This window comes from Lepidochelys kempii, chromosome 27 (assembly GCF_965140265.1).
Source record: "Lepidochelys kempii isolate rLepKem1 chromosome 27, rLepKem1.hap2, whole genome shotgun sequence".
Lineage (NCBI taxonomy): Eukaryota > Metazoa > Chordata > Testudines > Cheloniidae > Lepidochelys > Lepidochelys kempii.
The window spans coordinates 9,639,250-9,652,200 of NC_133282.1; the positions used below are offsets into that span (position 1 = coordinate 9,639,250).

At 48.0% G+C, this 12,951-nt stretch overlaps 1 protein-coding gene and 1 long non-coding RNA gene across 3 annotated transcripts in view; both read left to right on the forward strand.

The window, feature by feature from the left end:
- The window catches only part of MRC2 (mannose receptor C-type 2), a 93,047-nt gene extending 87,502 nt beyond the window's left edge, over positions 1-5,545 (forward strand). Inside the window, exons 28-30 of the mRNA XM_073326006.1 lie at positions 509-688; positions 4,538-4,564; positions 5,325-5,545. Coding sequence (XP_073182107.1) covers positions 509-688; positions 4,538-4,564; positions 5,325-5,545 — 428 coding nt within the window. The remainder of the gene's footprint in view (positions 1-508; positions 689-4,537; positions 4,565-5,324) is intronic.
- A 512-nt stretch (positions 5,546-6,057) lies between these two features.
- Positions 6,058-12,951, forward strand: part of LOC140903955 (uncharacterized) — a 71,670-nt gene continuing 64,776 nt past the window's right edge. For both annotated transcript variants that reach the window (XR_012156392.1, XR_012156393.1), the window contains exons 1-2: positions 6,058-10,053; positions 12,188-12,330. This is a non-coding gene — a long non-coding RNA (uncharacterized lncRNA). The remainder of the gene's footprint in view (positions 10,054-12,187; positions 12,331-12,951) is intronic.

The window sequence follows — 12,951 nt, forward strand, 5'->3', positions numbered from 1 at the left end:
AAGTGAGACAAAGGAGTGGCTGGACGTTTGCAGTCCCAGTCCAGTCTCCCAAGGGAGAGCTTGGCCTGGGACAGTGTCTCTGACCTGTGTGGATCACCTGCAGGGCTGATCTAAGGGGACCTCCAGGCCACACTGGATATGGTGCTGGGATTCAACACTGTCAAAGGGCAGCTCATGGGCCAAGGGCAGCCCATGTTGCTCTGAAGTGCAGCTTATAGCTCTTTGGAGATGACCAGTCCCCGTGTTCAACATGGCCAGGCCACTCAGCTCATCCTGCTGGAACCTATAGACTCTGCCAGCTGCTGCTCACATCAGAATAGAGCATTGGATGCTGGGAACTGTAGAATCAACAGTCTGCTCTGTCATACCGAAAATGAAGGCAGCAGCGGCCTGCTCCCGTGTGACACTAGATAGGTGTCCTGACAAGGCACCAGCACCGTGGCTCTGAGCTGGGCCAGGTTCTGGCTGCCCTTGTAGCACTCTGTAATGGTTTCTTCCCTTCTCTTAGGAGGCACTTTGGTTTGGCACGACAACACAGCCATGAACTACTCCAACTGGGGCCAGCATGACACTGGACCCAGCATGCTCAGCCAGAACAGCTGCTACTGGATCCAGAGCAGTAACGGGGTGTGGCACCTGGGCTCCTGCTCTAACGTCACCATGGGGGTCATTTGTAAGATCCCCCGAGGTAAGAGGCCCCAGGAAGCTGGCTGACTTGGCTTGGTGGCTTTCACTTCAAACAGAGAGAGAGTTTGAGATCAAGAGAACCGCCTGCCGGGGTAGAGTAAATCGCTCTGGGGCTCAGGTGCTGATTGATTTTCTGTCTCTGGGGACCTGGCCTCAAAGCCTGGTTAGAGGAGTTTGGGCGGGGGCATGGTACTTCATAGCACCTTGTCCTCCGCACCCAGAGTGCAGCTCAGTGCAGTTGCCAGCCTTTGTGCCGGAGAAGTGCAGGATTAACATGTAAGAGCTGCGGCAGGTCAGATTGAATTGTAATAGCAGAGCTGTGGGTGGGGAATAGCAGATAAGGACTGAGGTGCATCAGCAGAGCTGGGTGGGGACCCAGGGTCAGAATAGAAAGGGCCATGGAGGAGGGTTGCGGGGCGTCGGCGGAGCTGGGTGGGGACCCAGGGTTGGAATAGCCGGGGCCATGGAGGAGGGTTGAGGGGTGTCAGCGGAGCTGGGCGGGGACCCAGGGTTGGAGTAGCCGGGGCCATGGAGGAGGATTGAAGGGCATTGGCGGAGCTGGGTGAGGACTCTGGGTTGGAATAGCCGGGGCCGTGGAGGAGGGTTGAGGAGCGTCGGCGGAGCTGGGTGGGGACCCAGGGTTGGAATAGCCGGGGCCGTGGAGTAGGTTTGAGGGGCGTTGGCAGAGCTAGGTGGGGACCCAGGGTTGGAATAGCCAGGGCCGTGGAGGAGGATTGACGGGTATCGGCGGAGCAGTGCACGGAGCCCAGGGTTAGGATACATACTCTTGTCCTGTCTGTACCCTTCTGACAGCCAGCTCATTCTGGAGTTTTCAAGTCCCCAGTATCCAGCGGGCTTCTTAGCCTGTGAAAATGGCCGTTTGCGCCATGCTCTGGTGCATCCAAAAGACCTGGCAGATCTTCCTGGGCTCAGAAGCAACATAAACAACATCAGGCCCAGGCAGAGGTGGTGCTAGCCCATTGGGGTCCCTAATAGGAATACTTTGGGCACCCCATAATACATACTAAAAACTCAAATGGGGGCCCCTTGGGGAGTCTGCTTACACCCAGCACTGGCACTGGGCCAAGGAGTCTTAGAATCATAGAATCATAGAATATCAGGGTTGGAAGGGACCTCAGGAGGTCATCTAGTCCAACCCCCTGCTCAAAAGCAGGACCCATACCCAATTAAATCATCCCAGCCAGGGCTTTGTCAAGCCTGACCTTAAAAACTTCTAAGGAAGGAGATTCCACCACCTCCCTAGGCAACGCATTCCAGTGTTTCACCACCCTCCTAGTGAAAAAGTTTTTCCTAATATCCAACCTAAACCTCCCCCACTGCAACTTGAGACCATTACTCCTTGTCCTGTCCTCTTCCACCACAGAGAATAGTCTAGAACCATCCTCCCTGGAACTACCTCTCAGGTAATTGAAAGCAGCTATCAAATCCCCCCTCATTCTTCTCTTCTGCAGACTAAACAATCCCAGTTCCCTCAGCCTCTCCTCATAACTCATGTGTTCCAGACCCCTAATCATTTTTGTTGCCCTTCGCTGGACTCTCTCCAATTTATCCACATCCTTCTTGTAGTGTGGGGCCCAAAACTGGACACAGTACTCCAGATGAGGCCTCACCAATGTCGAATAGAGGGGGACGATCACATCCCTCGATCTGCTCGCTATGCCCCTACTTATACATCCCAAAATGCCATTGGCCTTCTTGGCAAAAAGGGCACACTGCTGACTCATATCCAGCTTCTCGTCCACTGTAACCCCTAGGTCCTTTTCCGCAGAACTGCTGCCTAGCCATTTGGTCCCTAGTCTGTAGCTGTGCATTGGGTTCTTCCGTCCTAAGTGCAGGACCCTGCACTTATCCTTATTGAACCTCATCAGATTTCTTTTGGCCCAATCCTCCAATTTGTCTAGGTCCCTCTGTATCCTATCCCTGCCCTCCAGCGTATCTACCACTCCTCCCAGTTTAGTATCATCCGCAAATTTGCTGAGAGTGCAATCCACCATCCTCCAGATCATTTATGAAGGTATTGAACAAAACCAGCCCCAGGACCGACCCCTGGGGCATTCCACTTGACACCGGCTGCCAACTAGACATGGAGCCATTGATCACTACCCGTTGAGCCCGACAATCTAGCCAACTTTCTACCCACCTTATAGTGCATTCATCCAGCCCATACTTCTTTAACTTGCTGACAAGAATACTGTGGGAGACCGTGTCAAAAGCTTTGCTAAAGTCAAGATACAATACATCCACTGCTTTCCCTTCATCCACAGAACCAGTAATCTCATCATAGAAGGCGATTAGATTAGTCAGGCATGACCTTCCCTTGGTGAATCCATGCTGACTGTTCCTGATCACTTTCCTTTCATGTAAGTGCTTCAGGATTGATTCTTTGAGGACCTGCTCCATGATTTTTCCGGGGACTGAAGTGAGGCTGACTGGCCTGTCGTTCCCAGGATCCTCCTCCTTCCCTTTTTTAAAGATTGGCACTACATTAGCCTTTTTCCAGTCATCCGGGACTTCCCCCGTTCGCCACGAGTTTTCAAAGATAATGGCCAATGGCTCTGCAATCACAGCCGCCAGTTCCTTTAGCACTCTCGGATGCAAATCATCCGGCCCCATGGACTTGTGCACGTCCAATTTTTCTAAATAGTCCCTAACCACCTCTTTCTCCACAGAGGGCTGGCCATCTATTCCCCATGTTGTGATGCCCAGCACAGCAGTCTGGGAGCTGACCTTGTTCGTGAAGACAGAGGCAAAAAAAGCATTGAGTACATTAGCTTTTTCCACATCCTCCGTCACTAGGTTGCCTCCCTCATTCATTAAGGGGACCACACTTTCCTTGGCTTTCTTCTTGTTGCCAACATACCTGAAGAAACCCTTCTTGTTACTCTTAACATCTCTCGCTAGCTGCAGCTCCAGGTGCGATTTGGCCCTCCTAATTTCATTTCTACATGCCCGAGCAATATTTTTATACTCTTCCCTGGTCATATGTCCAACCTTCCACTTCTTGTAAGCTTCTTTTTTATGCTTAAGATCCGCTAGGATTTCACTGTTAAGCCAAGCTGGTCGCCTGCCATACTTACTATTCTTTCGACACATCGGGATGGTTTGTACCTGTAACCTCAACAGGGATTCCTTGAAATACAGCCAGCTCTCCTGGCCTCCTTTCCCCTTCATGTTAGTCCCCCAGGGGATCCTACCCATCCGTTCCCTGAGGGAGTCGAAGTCTGCTTTCCTGAAGTCCAGGGTCCGTATCCTGCTGCTTACCTTTCTTCCCTGTGTCAGGATCCTGAACTCAACCAACTCATGGTCACTGCCTCCCAGATTCCCATCCACTTTTGCTTCCCCTACTAATTCTTCCCGGTTTGTGAGCAGCAGGTCAAGAAAAGCTCCCCCCCCTAGTTGGCTCCTCTAGCACTTGCACCAGGAAATTGTCCCCTACGCTTCACATTGTGGGTTTCAGGTGAAAGCACCTACCTCCCTGCAGGACTGTCACCCCAGGCACAGGGGGAGCCAGGGACTCGGCGGGTGCAGAGCAGGCACATGGGGTGCCAGGGTCTCGGCACGTGCGGGGCAGGCTCGGGGGGCGCCAGGGACTCTGTGGTGTGGGGTGGGCTCGGGGGGGTCCAGGTTGAGTGCCAGTCCAGGAAGAGAGATGAGGCAATGCGTAGATTGGGCACGTATTCTGTATTGCAGCAGCCATTTGCCCCCGCTGTAGCAGGCAGGGTTGGGCGGCAGGGGAGGAACACACCCTTCCCCACTGGCAATAATGGGTCTGGAAGGAAGGACACTCTGGCAGGCTACTGATCTGTCTCTCTCTTCATTCCCCTTGCAGTTGAGGAGAGCAGCTTCTCCCGATCAGGTGAGTGGCACAGCAGGGTCACAGATCAACATGGGCATAAGGCCTTGTTCTGTCCAGCCCCAGTTCCTGGAGTTGTATGGGACAAAGGGAGTACCAGGGCCTGGCAGCCTGGTTCCTATTAATACCAGCAGGAGTCATCGTGTTTGCCATCTGCTGCTGTGCCCATATCTTGGCAGGCTTGCCAGGGTCGCCTTTGGGTTAAGAGCTTTCCCTGTGAATTCCCCAGGGCAGGGGCCACACTTGATTTCTGTGGCTGGAGACTGTGTGTGCACACCGCTCCCTTGCTCCTATCATTCCTCTCCCAGACGGAGAGGAAAGGCTTCCATCCGCGGCTGGGATCCAGGGCGTCCAGGCGCTGCGGGTTGGCAGAGAGGGGTACGGCACGTTGAGTGGAACCAGGCACTACAGCCATGGAAAAAGACGCCCCCACAGTCCTCCCGGGAACCACCTCTGCTTTGGGGGCCTACCTCCCAACCTCTGAGCCGTGGGAGCTGTCTCTGTTGCAGTGCCCTGGCCTACCCCTCTTATGAGCTGGAGAAGCCTAACCCACATGTCTGGGAAAGTTTGCAGGAGCTGATGCACAGGACTTGGAGACAGGACACCTGGGTCCTATGCCCTGCTCTGCCACTGACTTGGCTGTGGTGACCTTGGGCAAGCCCGCTCCCCTTGCTGTGCTTAGCTTCCCCTCAGTTCAGTGGAGACGGTGACCAGGATTGGGCCTAGTGGTGTGGGTTTCATGTGCTTTTCCCCTCTCCCTCAGCTCTCCCAGACAACACGACCGCCATTGCTGTGGTTGTCCTCTCCGCACTAGCGCTGTGTGCTTTGATCGCCCTCGCCGTCTACCTGTACAAGCGCCGGCGGAGCTCCGAGCGGGGCACCTTTGAGAGCGCCCGATACAGCCGCACCACCTCCAGCCCCAGTGAATCTGCCGAGAAGAACATTCTGGTGTCTGACATGGAGATGAATGAACAGCAAGACTAATGGGGGGAGTTGGGGGGAAGGGGGAGGGGCTGAGAGCACCAGGCACACTATCTCCACACCAAATACACAAGGTCAGCAAAGGACAACAGCAGAATCACTGCGGCTGGGACAGGGAAGAAGAGCCAAAAAGGGTTTGGGGTGGAACGAGGGCCTTTGTCACCAGGAAATCAAACACAGGGGGGCCAGCCGCGTCTCCCTCTCGCATCCCCTGGGAGGTCAACAGGGTTTGCAACACCCATGGGAGTTCGGGGAAGGCGGTCTCTAGGCTGCAGCGGGAGGGCAGAGCATCACCCAGTTAGAGCCTTTCAGAGACCTACACAGGAGCCAAGGCACCTGCGACCCTGAGGTACTAATAACCACGAGCATTTAGGGCCATTATGTGGCTCTCTGGACTGGCTCCCCGAGACCACATAGGAGACAGGCTGGTGTCCAGAGAGAACTTCCTCCCAGGTGAGCAGTCTCTAAACCCAACCCTTCCCCCTCCACTTATCTAGGTGGGAGGGTTCCCCACCCCTCCCCACCCCTCCCCAAGCGTCTGGGTCTGAGCTATCTCCATCACACCTCCCTGGGTTACTGCATCCCTCTCAGTTAGCAGAGCATGGCCATGGCCCACGTTCCCTCCAGCAATGGCAGCATGGGCATCCCACTAACTCCCCTGGGATCAGATCAGAGGCCCTCCTTTCCCATCCTCCCCACCAGATACAAAGGTGTGAGCACTCCCTTCTCTTCTAGCACTGTGTCTGATTGGGGCGTGGGGGGGAGGCTGCAAGGGAATGGTTTTCCACTTAGTCTTCATTCCCACCCTGCCGTTTTTCCTGCGACTTCTCATCATGTCACGGTGCAAATTATATTTATTCCATTAGGGTGTCAGAGACGGAATCCTTTGCCCATCCCCATCTCTCCTCTCCCGTGGACTCAAACAGAGCCACTTCTACCTTGCCTGAATGATTTAGAGAACTGGAAGATGAGCTCACCCGCTTTGTCTCATGTGCCAATAAGTGGCTTATGCCCAAAGCTGCTAGGCTACAATGAAACTTGAGCCACTAAGCAGCCCGGTCAGTGTGGGTCTGATTGCAGATTTCTGACAGGAAGCTCAGAGTAAGGAATGAAAGGCCCCTGACTCTATAAAAATGTTCCTGTGCCAGATATGGACTGGCTACAGAGCTTCCTTACACACAGCAGATGTGTTCATTATACATTCCTTTAATGCTCTGCCAGCGATGGTTGACATGCGTTTAAATCAGGTATTTTACACACACTGCCATGTGGTGGCTGAGCAGTGTAACAGTTGATCATTCCCATGACTTCACCCCCATTAAGTTCTACATTCCTACATTTACAATATTTAAACTATCCCTTTGTCTTTGAAGTTCAGTACATATCAGTCTAAGTGCCTCCGAATCATACTGTTCTTCTAATTACACAACCCAAACACGTAACACTTGGTCAGCTGGCTGGCTGTTAGTTGCAGCAACTGGCAATGGTAGGTTTGGAATCTTTGAGGAGTCCTCCTGCATCTGCCATGTGCAGAGTTTGCTCTGTTGATTGTTCTTTCTGAGGAACAAACTGTAGATGTCAACGATTTCTGTTGAACTCTCCACTGTCGGTCTCGGTTACACATGATCTGGGCGCTGAACTCTTTTTTTTTACGGCAGCTGGACTTGCCCACCCTTTTTCTCCATCCAATTTGATATGAACAGTCACCAGGTTCTCGACCTGGCAGCTCTCTGGGTGACCTTTGTTGTAAAAGTGTTCATAAGCTCTTTTAGCCTTTTTATCCACTTTGGCTACTCTCTTCATGTGTGGCCACTTCGGGAATATGTTCTTTTCCAAAGTTGGAACAGAAGTTGTGAGTTGTCTTCCCATCAGCAATTGTGCTGGACTGTATCCAGTAGCTGCTGTTGCTGATTTGTAACTCAGAAAAGCAGTGAATAGATCTTCCTGCTGTAGGACTTTCCTGTCTGCCTGTAAAGCTCTCTCATCTCTCCATTCACTTGTGGGTAAAGTGGGATGCTAGTAATATGATCAAAATCATATTTTGTTTGGAATGACTTAAATTCTGCTGCAGTGGATTGTGGTCCATTGTCCATCACTAGTTGTCCTGAAATACTGAAGTGAGCAAAAGTGCACTTCAGTTCCTCGATAACCCTGCTACATGTTCTGTTTTTCAAGTACATTATTTCTTTATATCTGGAAAAATAGTCCACAATGACCAGGTAATGATGTCCTCTGAATTCACATAAATCTGCAGCTAGTCTCTTGCCAGGTCTGTCTGGTCGAGATGCTTGTACACTGTATGGTTCGGCATTGTTTCTTAAGTTGATTTATACTGGATCGCCTCTCAAAAGTCCAATATCGTCAAATCCTCCATTGAGTTCTTCTACCTTTCTCACTAGGCCTATCATGGCTGCCATGTTGTTTCTGTGGTGAACTGGTTCATGCAGTTCAGAATACTGCCAGGGCTAGTCATAGCTGTGTCAGGTGACCTGAGCTCTGAGAGGTGTGGAAGGTGATTGTATGTCTCTTGTGCGATGACTGTGACATCAGCTCCTGCATCAATTTTAAAGTCAATAATCTTAGTATGAATATTCAGTTTCACTCTCCAAGCAGGTTCTGTGTCATCACAAGTGGTAGATCCCAGAAACCATGGCTCTTGATTGTCTGTAATATGAGTCACCTCCCTGATTGCTTTGGTGCAGCAAATAGCTGGAAAATGTCCAGATTTCCTGCATTTATTACACTGTGTGCCTCTAGTTAGATGTGCATCATCTCTTGGGATATGACTTTGTCCACATCGTGTGCATGTAGGCTGGAATTTGTCCCTCTTAGCCTGGAAGTTCTTTCTCCCTGCTTCAGGGGTTTTGTGATGATGACTTTTAGCACTCAAGTGTCTTTTTACAGTTTCTAAGCCAGTAGGTTTTTCAAATTTGTCAACTTGTTCTGGGTTTTGCTGTCTTACCAGCTCAGAATACTTTGCTCTCTGTATAGCTGTGGCTAGGGTTAAATCTCTCTTCAGTTGTAGCTGCAGTGAAAGGTTTTTAATCTGTTAACCCAGTAGCTAGCCTGTCTCTGATATTTTCATATTTTGCATTTCCAAAATTACAGTTTTCAGACATTGTATGCAGAGCTCTTATAAAGCATTCAACATTTTCCCCTGGTTCTTGAATTCTCTGGTGAAAACAATGCTCTTTTGTAAGCCACGTTTCTCTGAGGTATAGAGTATGCATCAAACATAGCCAGAACCCTTTCATGGTCATCTTTGTCTTCAGTAAAGTCAAAGGATTTAAAGATATGTTCTGCTTGTTTCCCCATAGCATAAATTAAAGAAGATACCTGTATATCATCAGTTTCTTTGTAGAGCTTGGTAGCAATGTGAAACTTGGAAAATATTGTTTTTAGTCTGTCCATTGTGAAGGTTGGTCAAAGCTGAAGTTCTCTGGGGCATTGAGATCCTGCAACCTTTGTTGCTTTGTTCCTTCTATTTGAAACCTTTGTTGCTGTTTTCTTTCTGTTTCTGTTCTTATTTTACTCCTGTCACCAGGTCATGTTCTTCTGTACCAGATATGGCTACAGAGTTTGCTTATACATACCAGATGTGTTCATCCGAAGATCCTTTAATGCTCTGCCAGATATGACTGAGGTTCATTTAAATAAGGTATTTTACACATAGCGCCACCTAGTGGTTGGAATGCATCTGATGACATGAGCTGTAGCTCGCGAAAGCTTATGCTGAAATAAATTTGTTAGTCTCTAAGGTGCCACAAGTACTCCTTTTCTTTTTGCGGATACAGACTAACACGGCTGCTACTCTGAAACCTGTATAATACAGTTTAGCATTCCCGTACACTCACTGCTCTCCCTCTTCCAGTACCCAGCCGCAGAGCTGCCAGACTAATAGCCTCAGTCTCTCTCTCTCTCTCTGTTCCCCTCCATCCCCAGCATGGACCATTCCATACCAGTCATTCTGCTGTTAATCTCTGCTGACTTTCAGACCAATCATGTTTCTTGGGAGAAACAACCCAGAGCGTTTAGTTTGTTTTCTGTTGTGTTTGGAATTGGTTGCCTCATTCGGACTGGAATAAAAGTGGGGTGGGCTTGATTTTGGATGTTTGGGTCTTTTAAAGGGAAATGACAGCGTCTCGCCATACTGTATTGAATGCGTGCTGAATACATGCCTTTCTTTACACAGATGGCCGGGGAGTTTGTGGTTGCCTGTTTCATGTGTTAAGTGTAGCTAGGAAGGAGGAAGGCAATGCATGGCCAATACCCTTCTTTCATGCTTTTGAGCTGTGCAATAAGAGAAGCCTGGGTTTCCTGGGGAAGAAGCCAGGAATGGAGCTCAGCTTTTCCACTCCACCATCTGGCTTCAGCGACAAACGCTTTGCCAGAGTTGGGATACCAGATGACTGGAGACAGCGAGAGACATTCAGCCCTTGAGGGGTGATCTCTGATAGGAATGGGACGTAAAGGAGGCCGTCAACATCTCTGAAGCGAGACAGCATGCCCCTGTAAGAGACATTTGATTTTAGCCCTCTGCCTCCGAGGCTTGAATTTTTGTTGTTCTAAAGACAATGGGAAATAGCTAATTTTCGTTACTCTAATTATTATGGCACCTGTATGAATTTTAAAATTTGTTGATTTCACTTAAGCTGGAAATTAAGTGTTTGTAAAACTGTTTTCTTGGGGTTTTTTTTAGTTTTTGTCTTTTTGGTTGGTTTTTGTTTATTTTGGATGGTGTCTAAAATCTGCCACAATAGTCCACAGTGAGGGGCAATTTACAGATAATGGAACTGCCCCACTTCCATTGCTTTGTTGTGGCTTTCTCTGTGCTTATTTCCTGAGGATTTGTCCAATTCAGAGCTGTTTGTTTGTATGCAGACGTTGGGGGGGGGGGGAGCTGTGTGGCTCAGCGGACGAATGCACTAGCCTTTCAGCTTTGAAGATCTAGGTGGAAAAACCTGATGAGGATGAAGATGAATGTGCTGATCTCATCCTAATCCCCAGTGGGCATTTAGGTACATCACACACACAAAACAACACTGTTAGCATTGGCAGCCTCTTCCCTAGTGATCTTCCGAACTCAAATAGCAGGAGGGTTGCTTAGTCTGTATAGAGGTCTGCTGGCATAGCTGTGGGGGGGCCCCGGGCTGGAAAAGGAAGGTGGTGCTGCTGGTTGGGGCTGCAGAGCTCAGGGGGGTCCCTGTACTGAAATAGCAGGGGATTACAGCACTTTTTTTTAAAGGGTTTTTTTAGGTTTCTGATCAATTCTTTTTCTTTCAAGGCGAAATAACAAACTCAGAACTGCACAATCTAGTGGAAATTCTGCGTGGAAAGATTCATGTAATCAGTTGGCAGTGATTGGGATTACCGAAAAAATTCATACACAGTTAAATGGTATTTCCTATCACCGTCAGAATAATGTGAAGAAATGCTTAAAAGGACCCTGACCATATCAATTATATGTGGGTTTTTTTTAACTCTCCATGTTTTGTAAGATCCTTCTAGAAACTTGGAAATAAAAATCCTTTCCCCATCAATGTTTTTCTTTTTTTTTCCATTGGCAAATGCAAGGTTTTTTTTACCTTGGGTCCCTAATGGTCCTGAGGAGCTGGACTCAGATTTAGCCTTCCTCTCTGCTTGTGTGTGTCCCGTCTCTGCTATCACCCAGTTGATGGAGTTGTGAGTGTTTGTTAATGGCTGCTCTGCAGATAGTCAAGGGACCTTACAGATTGATTTTTGCTGCCCCTAGAGTGAGGCGGCTGTTTGTTTGTTTTTCTCTTTAAATCTCAGTCAATGAGCAGTGCACATTTTTCAAAGGGGGTATTTATATTTTGACAGCCAGTTCCACCAGTTTATGAGGTATGTCAGACTTGGAGCCAGCGTTCTGGGGTTTCCTCAATAAGAGTTGGAAGATTTGGGGGCTGGAATTTGGGATGGTTGAATTTGGTCAGCTGAGCCTAGAATATTTATTTATCAATTTTATAACTTGGTTTTCTGGCCCTGATTCAGGAAAGCAGCCGTTTTCAGGACCAAGCTTAAATATTGCTTATATGTAAAAATGAGCTTCATAGATTCCAAGGCCAGAAGGAACCATTTGTGGTCATCCAGTCTGACCTAAATAACAGAGGCCATAGAACTGCCCCAAAATAATTCCTAGAACAAATATTTTAGAAAAACATCTAAACTTGATTTTAAAATTGTTAGTGATAGAGAATCCACCATGACCCTTAGTAAGTTGTTCCAATGGTTAATTACTCTCATTGTTAAAAAAAAAAAATGTATGCCTTATTTCCAGTATGAATTTGTCTAGTTTAACTTCCAGCCATTGGATCATGTTATAACTCTCTGCTAGACTGAAGAGCCCATTATTTAATATTTGTTCCCCAAGCAGGTATTTACAGACAGTAATCAAGTCACGCATTAACCTTCTCTTTGTTAAGCTAAATAGGTTGAGCTCCTTAGGTATGTCTCTATAAGGCAGGTTTTCTAATCCTTTAATCATTCTTGTGGCTCTTCTCTGCACCTTCTCCAATTTATCAACATCCTTCTGGAATTGTGGACACCAGAACTGGACACAGTATTCCAGCAGCAATTGCACCAATGCCAAATACAGAGGTAAAATAAACTCTCTTCCTACTCTAGATTCCCCTGTTTATACATCCAAGGATTGCATTAGCCCTTTTGGCCACAGCATCACCCTGAGAACTCCTGTTCAGCTGATTATCCACTATGACACCCAAATCTTTTTCAGAGCCGCTGCTTCCCAGGATAGAGTCTCCCATTGTGTAAGTATGGCCTCCATTCTTTGTTCCTAGATGTATGCAATTATATTTAGCCATATTAAAACCTATTGTTTGCTAGTGCCCAGCTTACTAACCAATACAAATTGCTCTGTATCAGTGACATATCCTTTTCATTATTTACTACTCCCCCACATTTTGTGTCATCTACAAACTTTATCAGTGATGATTTTATGTTTTCTTCCGGATTCTTCATAAAAATGTTAAATTGCACAAGGCGAAGAACCAATCACTGTGGGGCCATACTAGAAACACAACGATTCAGTGATGATTCCCTATTTACAATTACATTTTGAGATCTATCCGTTAGCCAGCTTTTAATCCATTTGATGTGTGCTATGTTAATGTTATATCTTTCTAGTTTTTTAATCAAAATGTCATGTGTCGATCATACTGACCATTAATTTTGATTAACATTGGACGGCCTGGATCAAATTTTGCCTTGGTTTATACCCAGCACAATCCAACTGATCTCAGTGAGACTGCATATCAGAGCAGAATTTGGTGCTATGTGTCCTACTGAAGCTTTCTGCTTTTGCTTGTTGATTAAGAAAACAACAGAGCTGGAAATTGAAAGCAGAAAAGCTAAGAGTAGCAGGAGTTGAT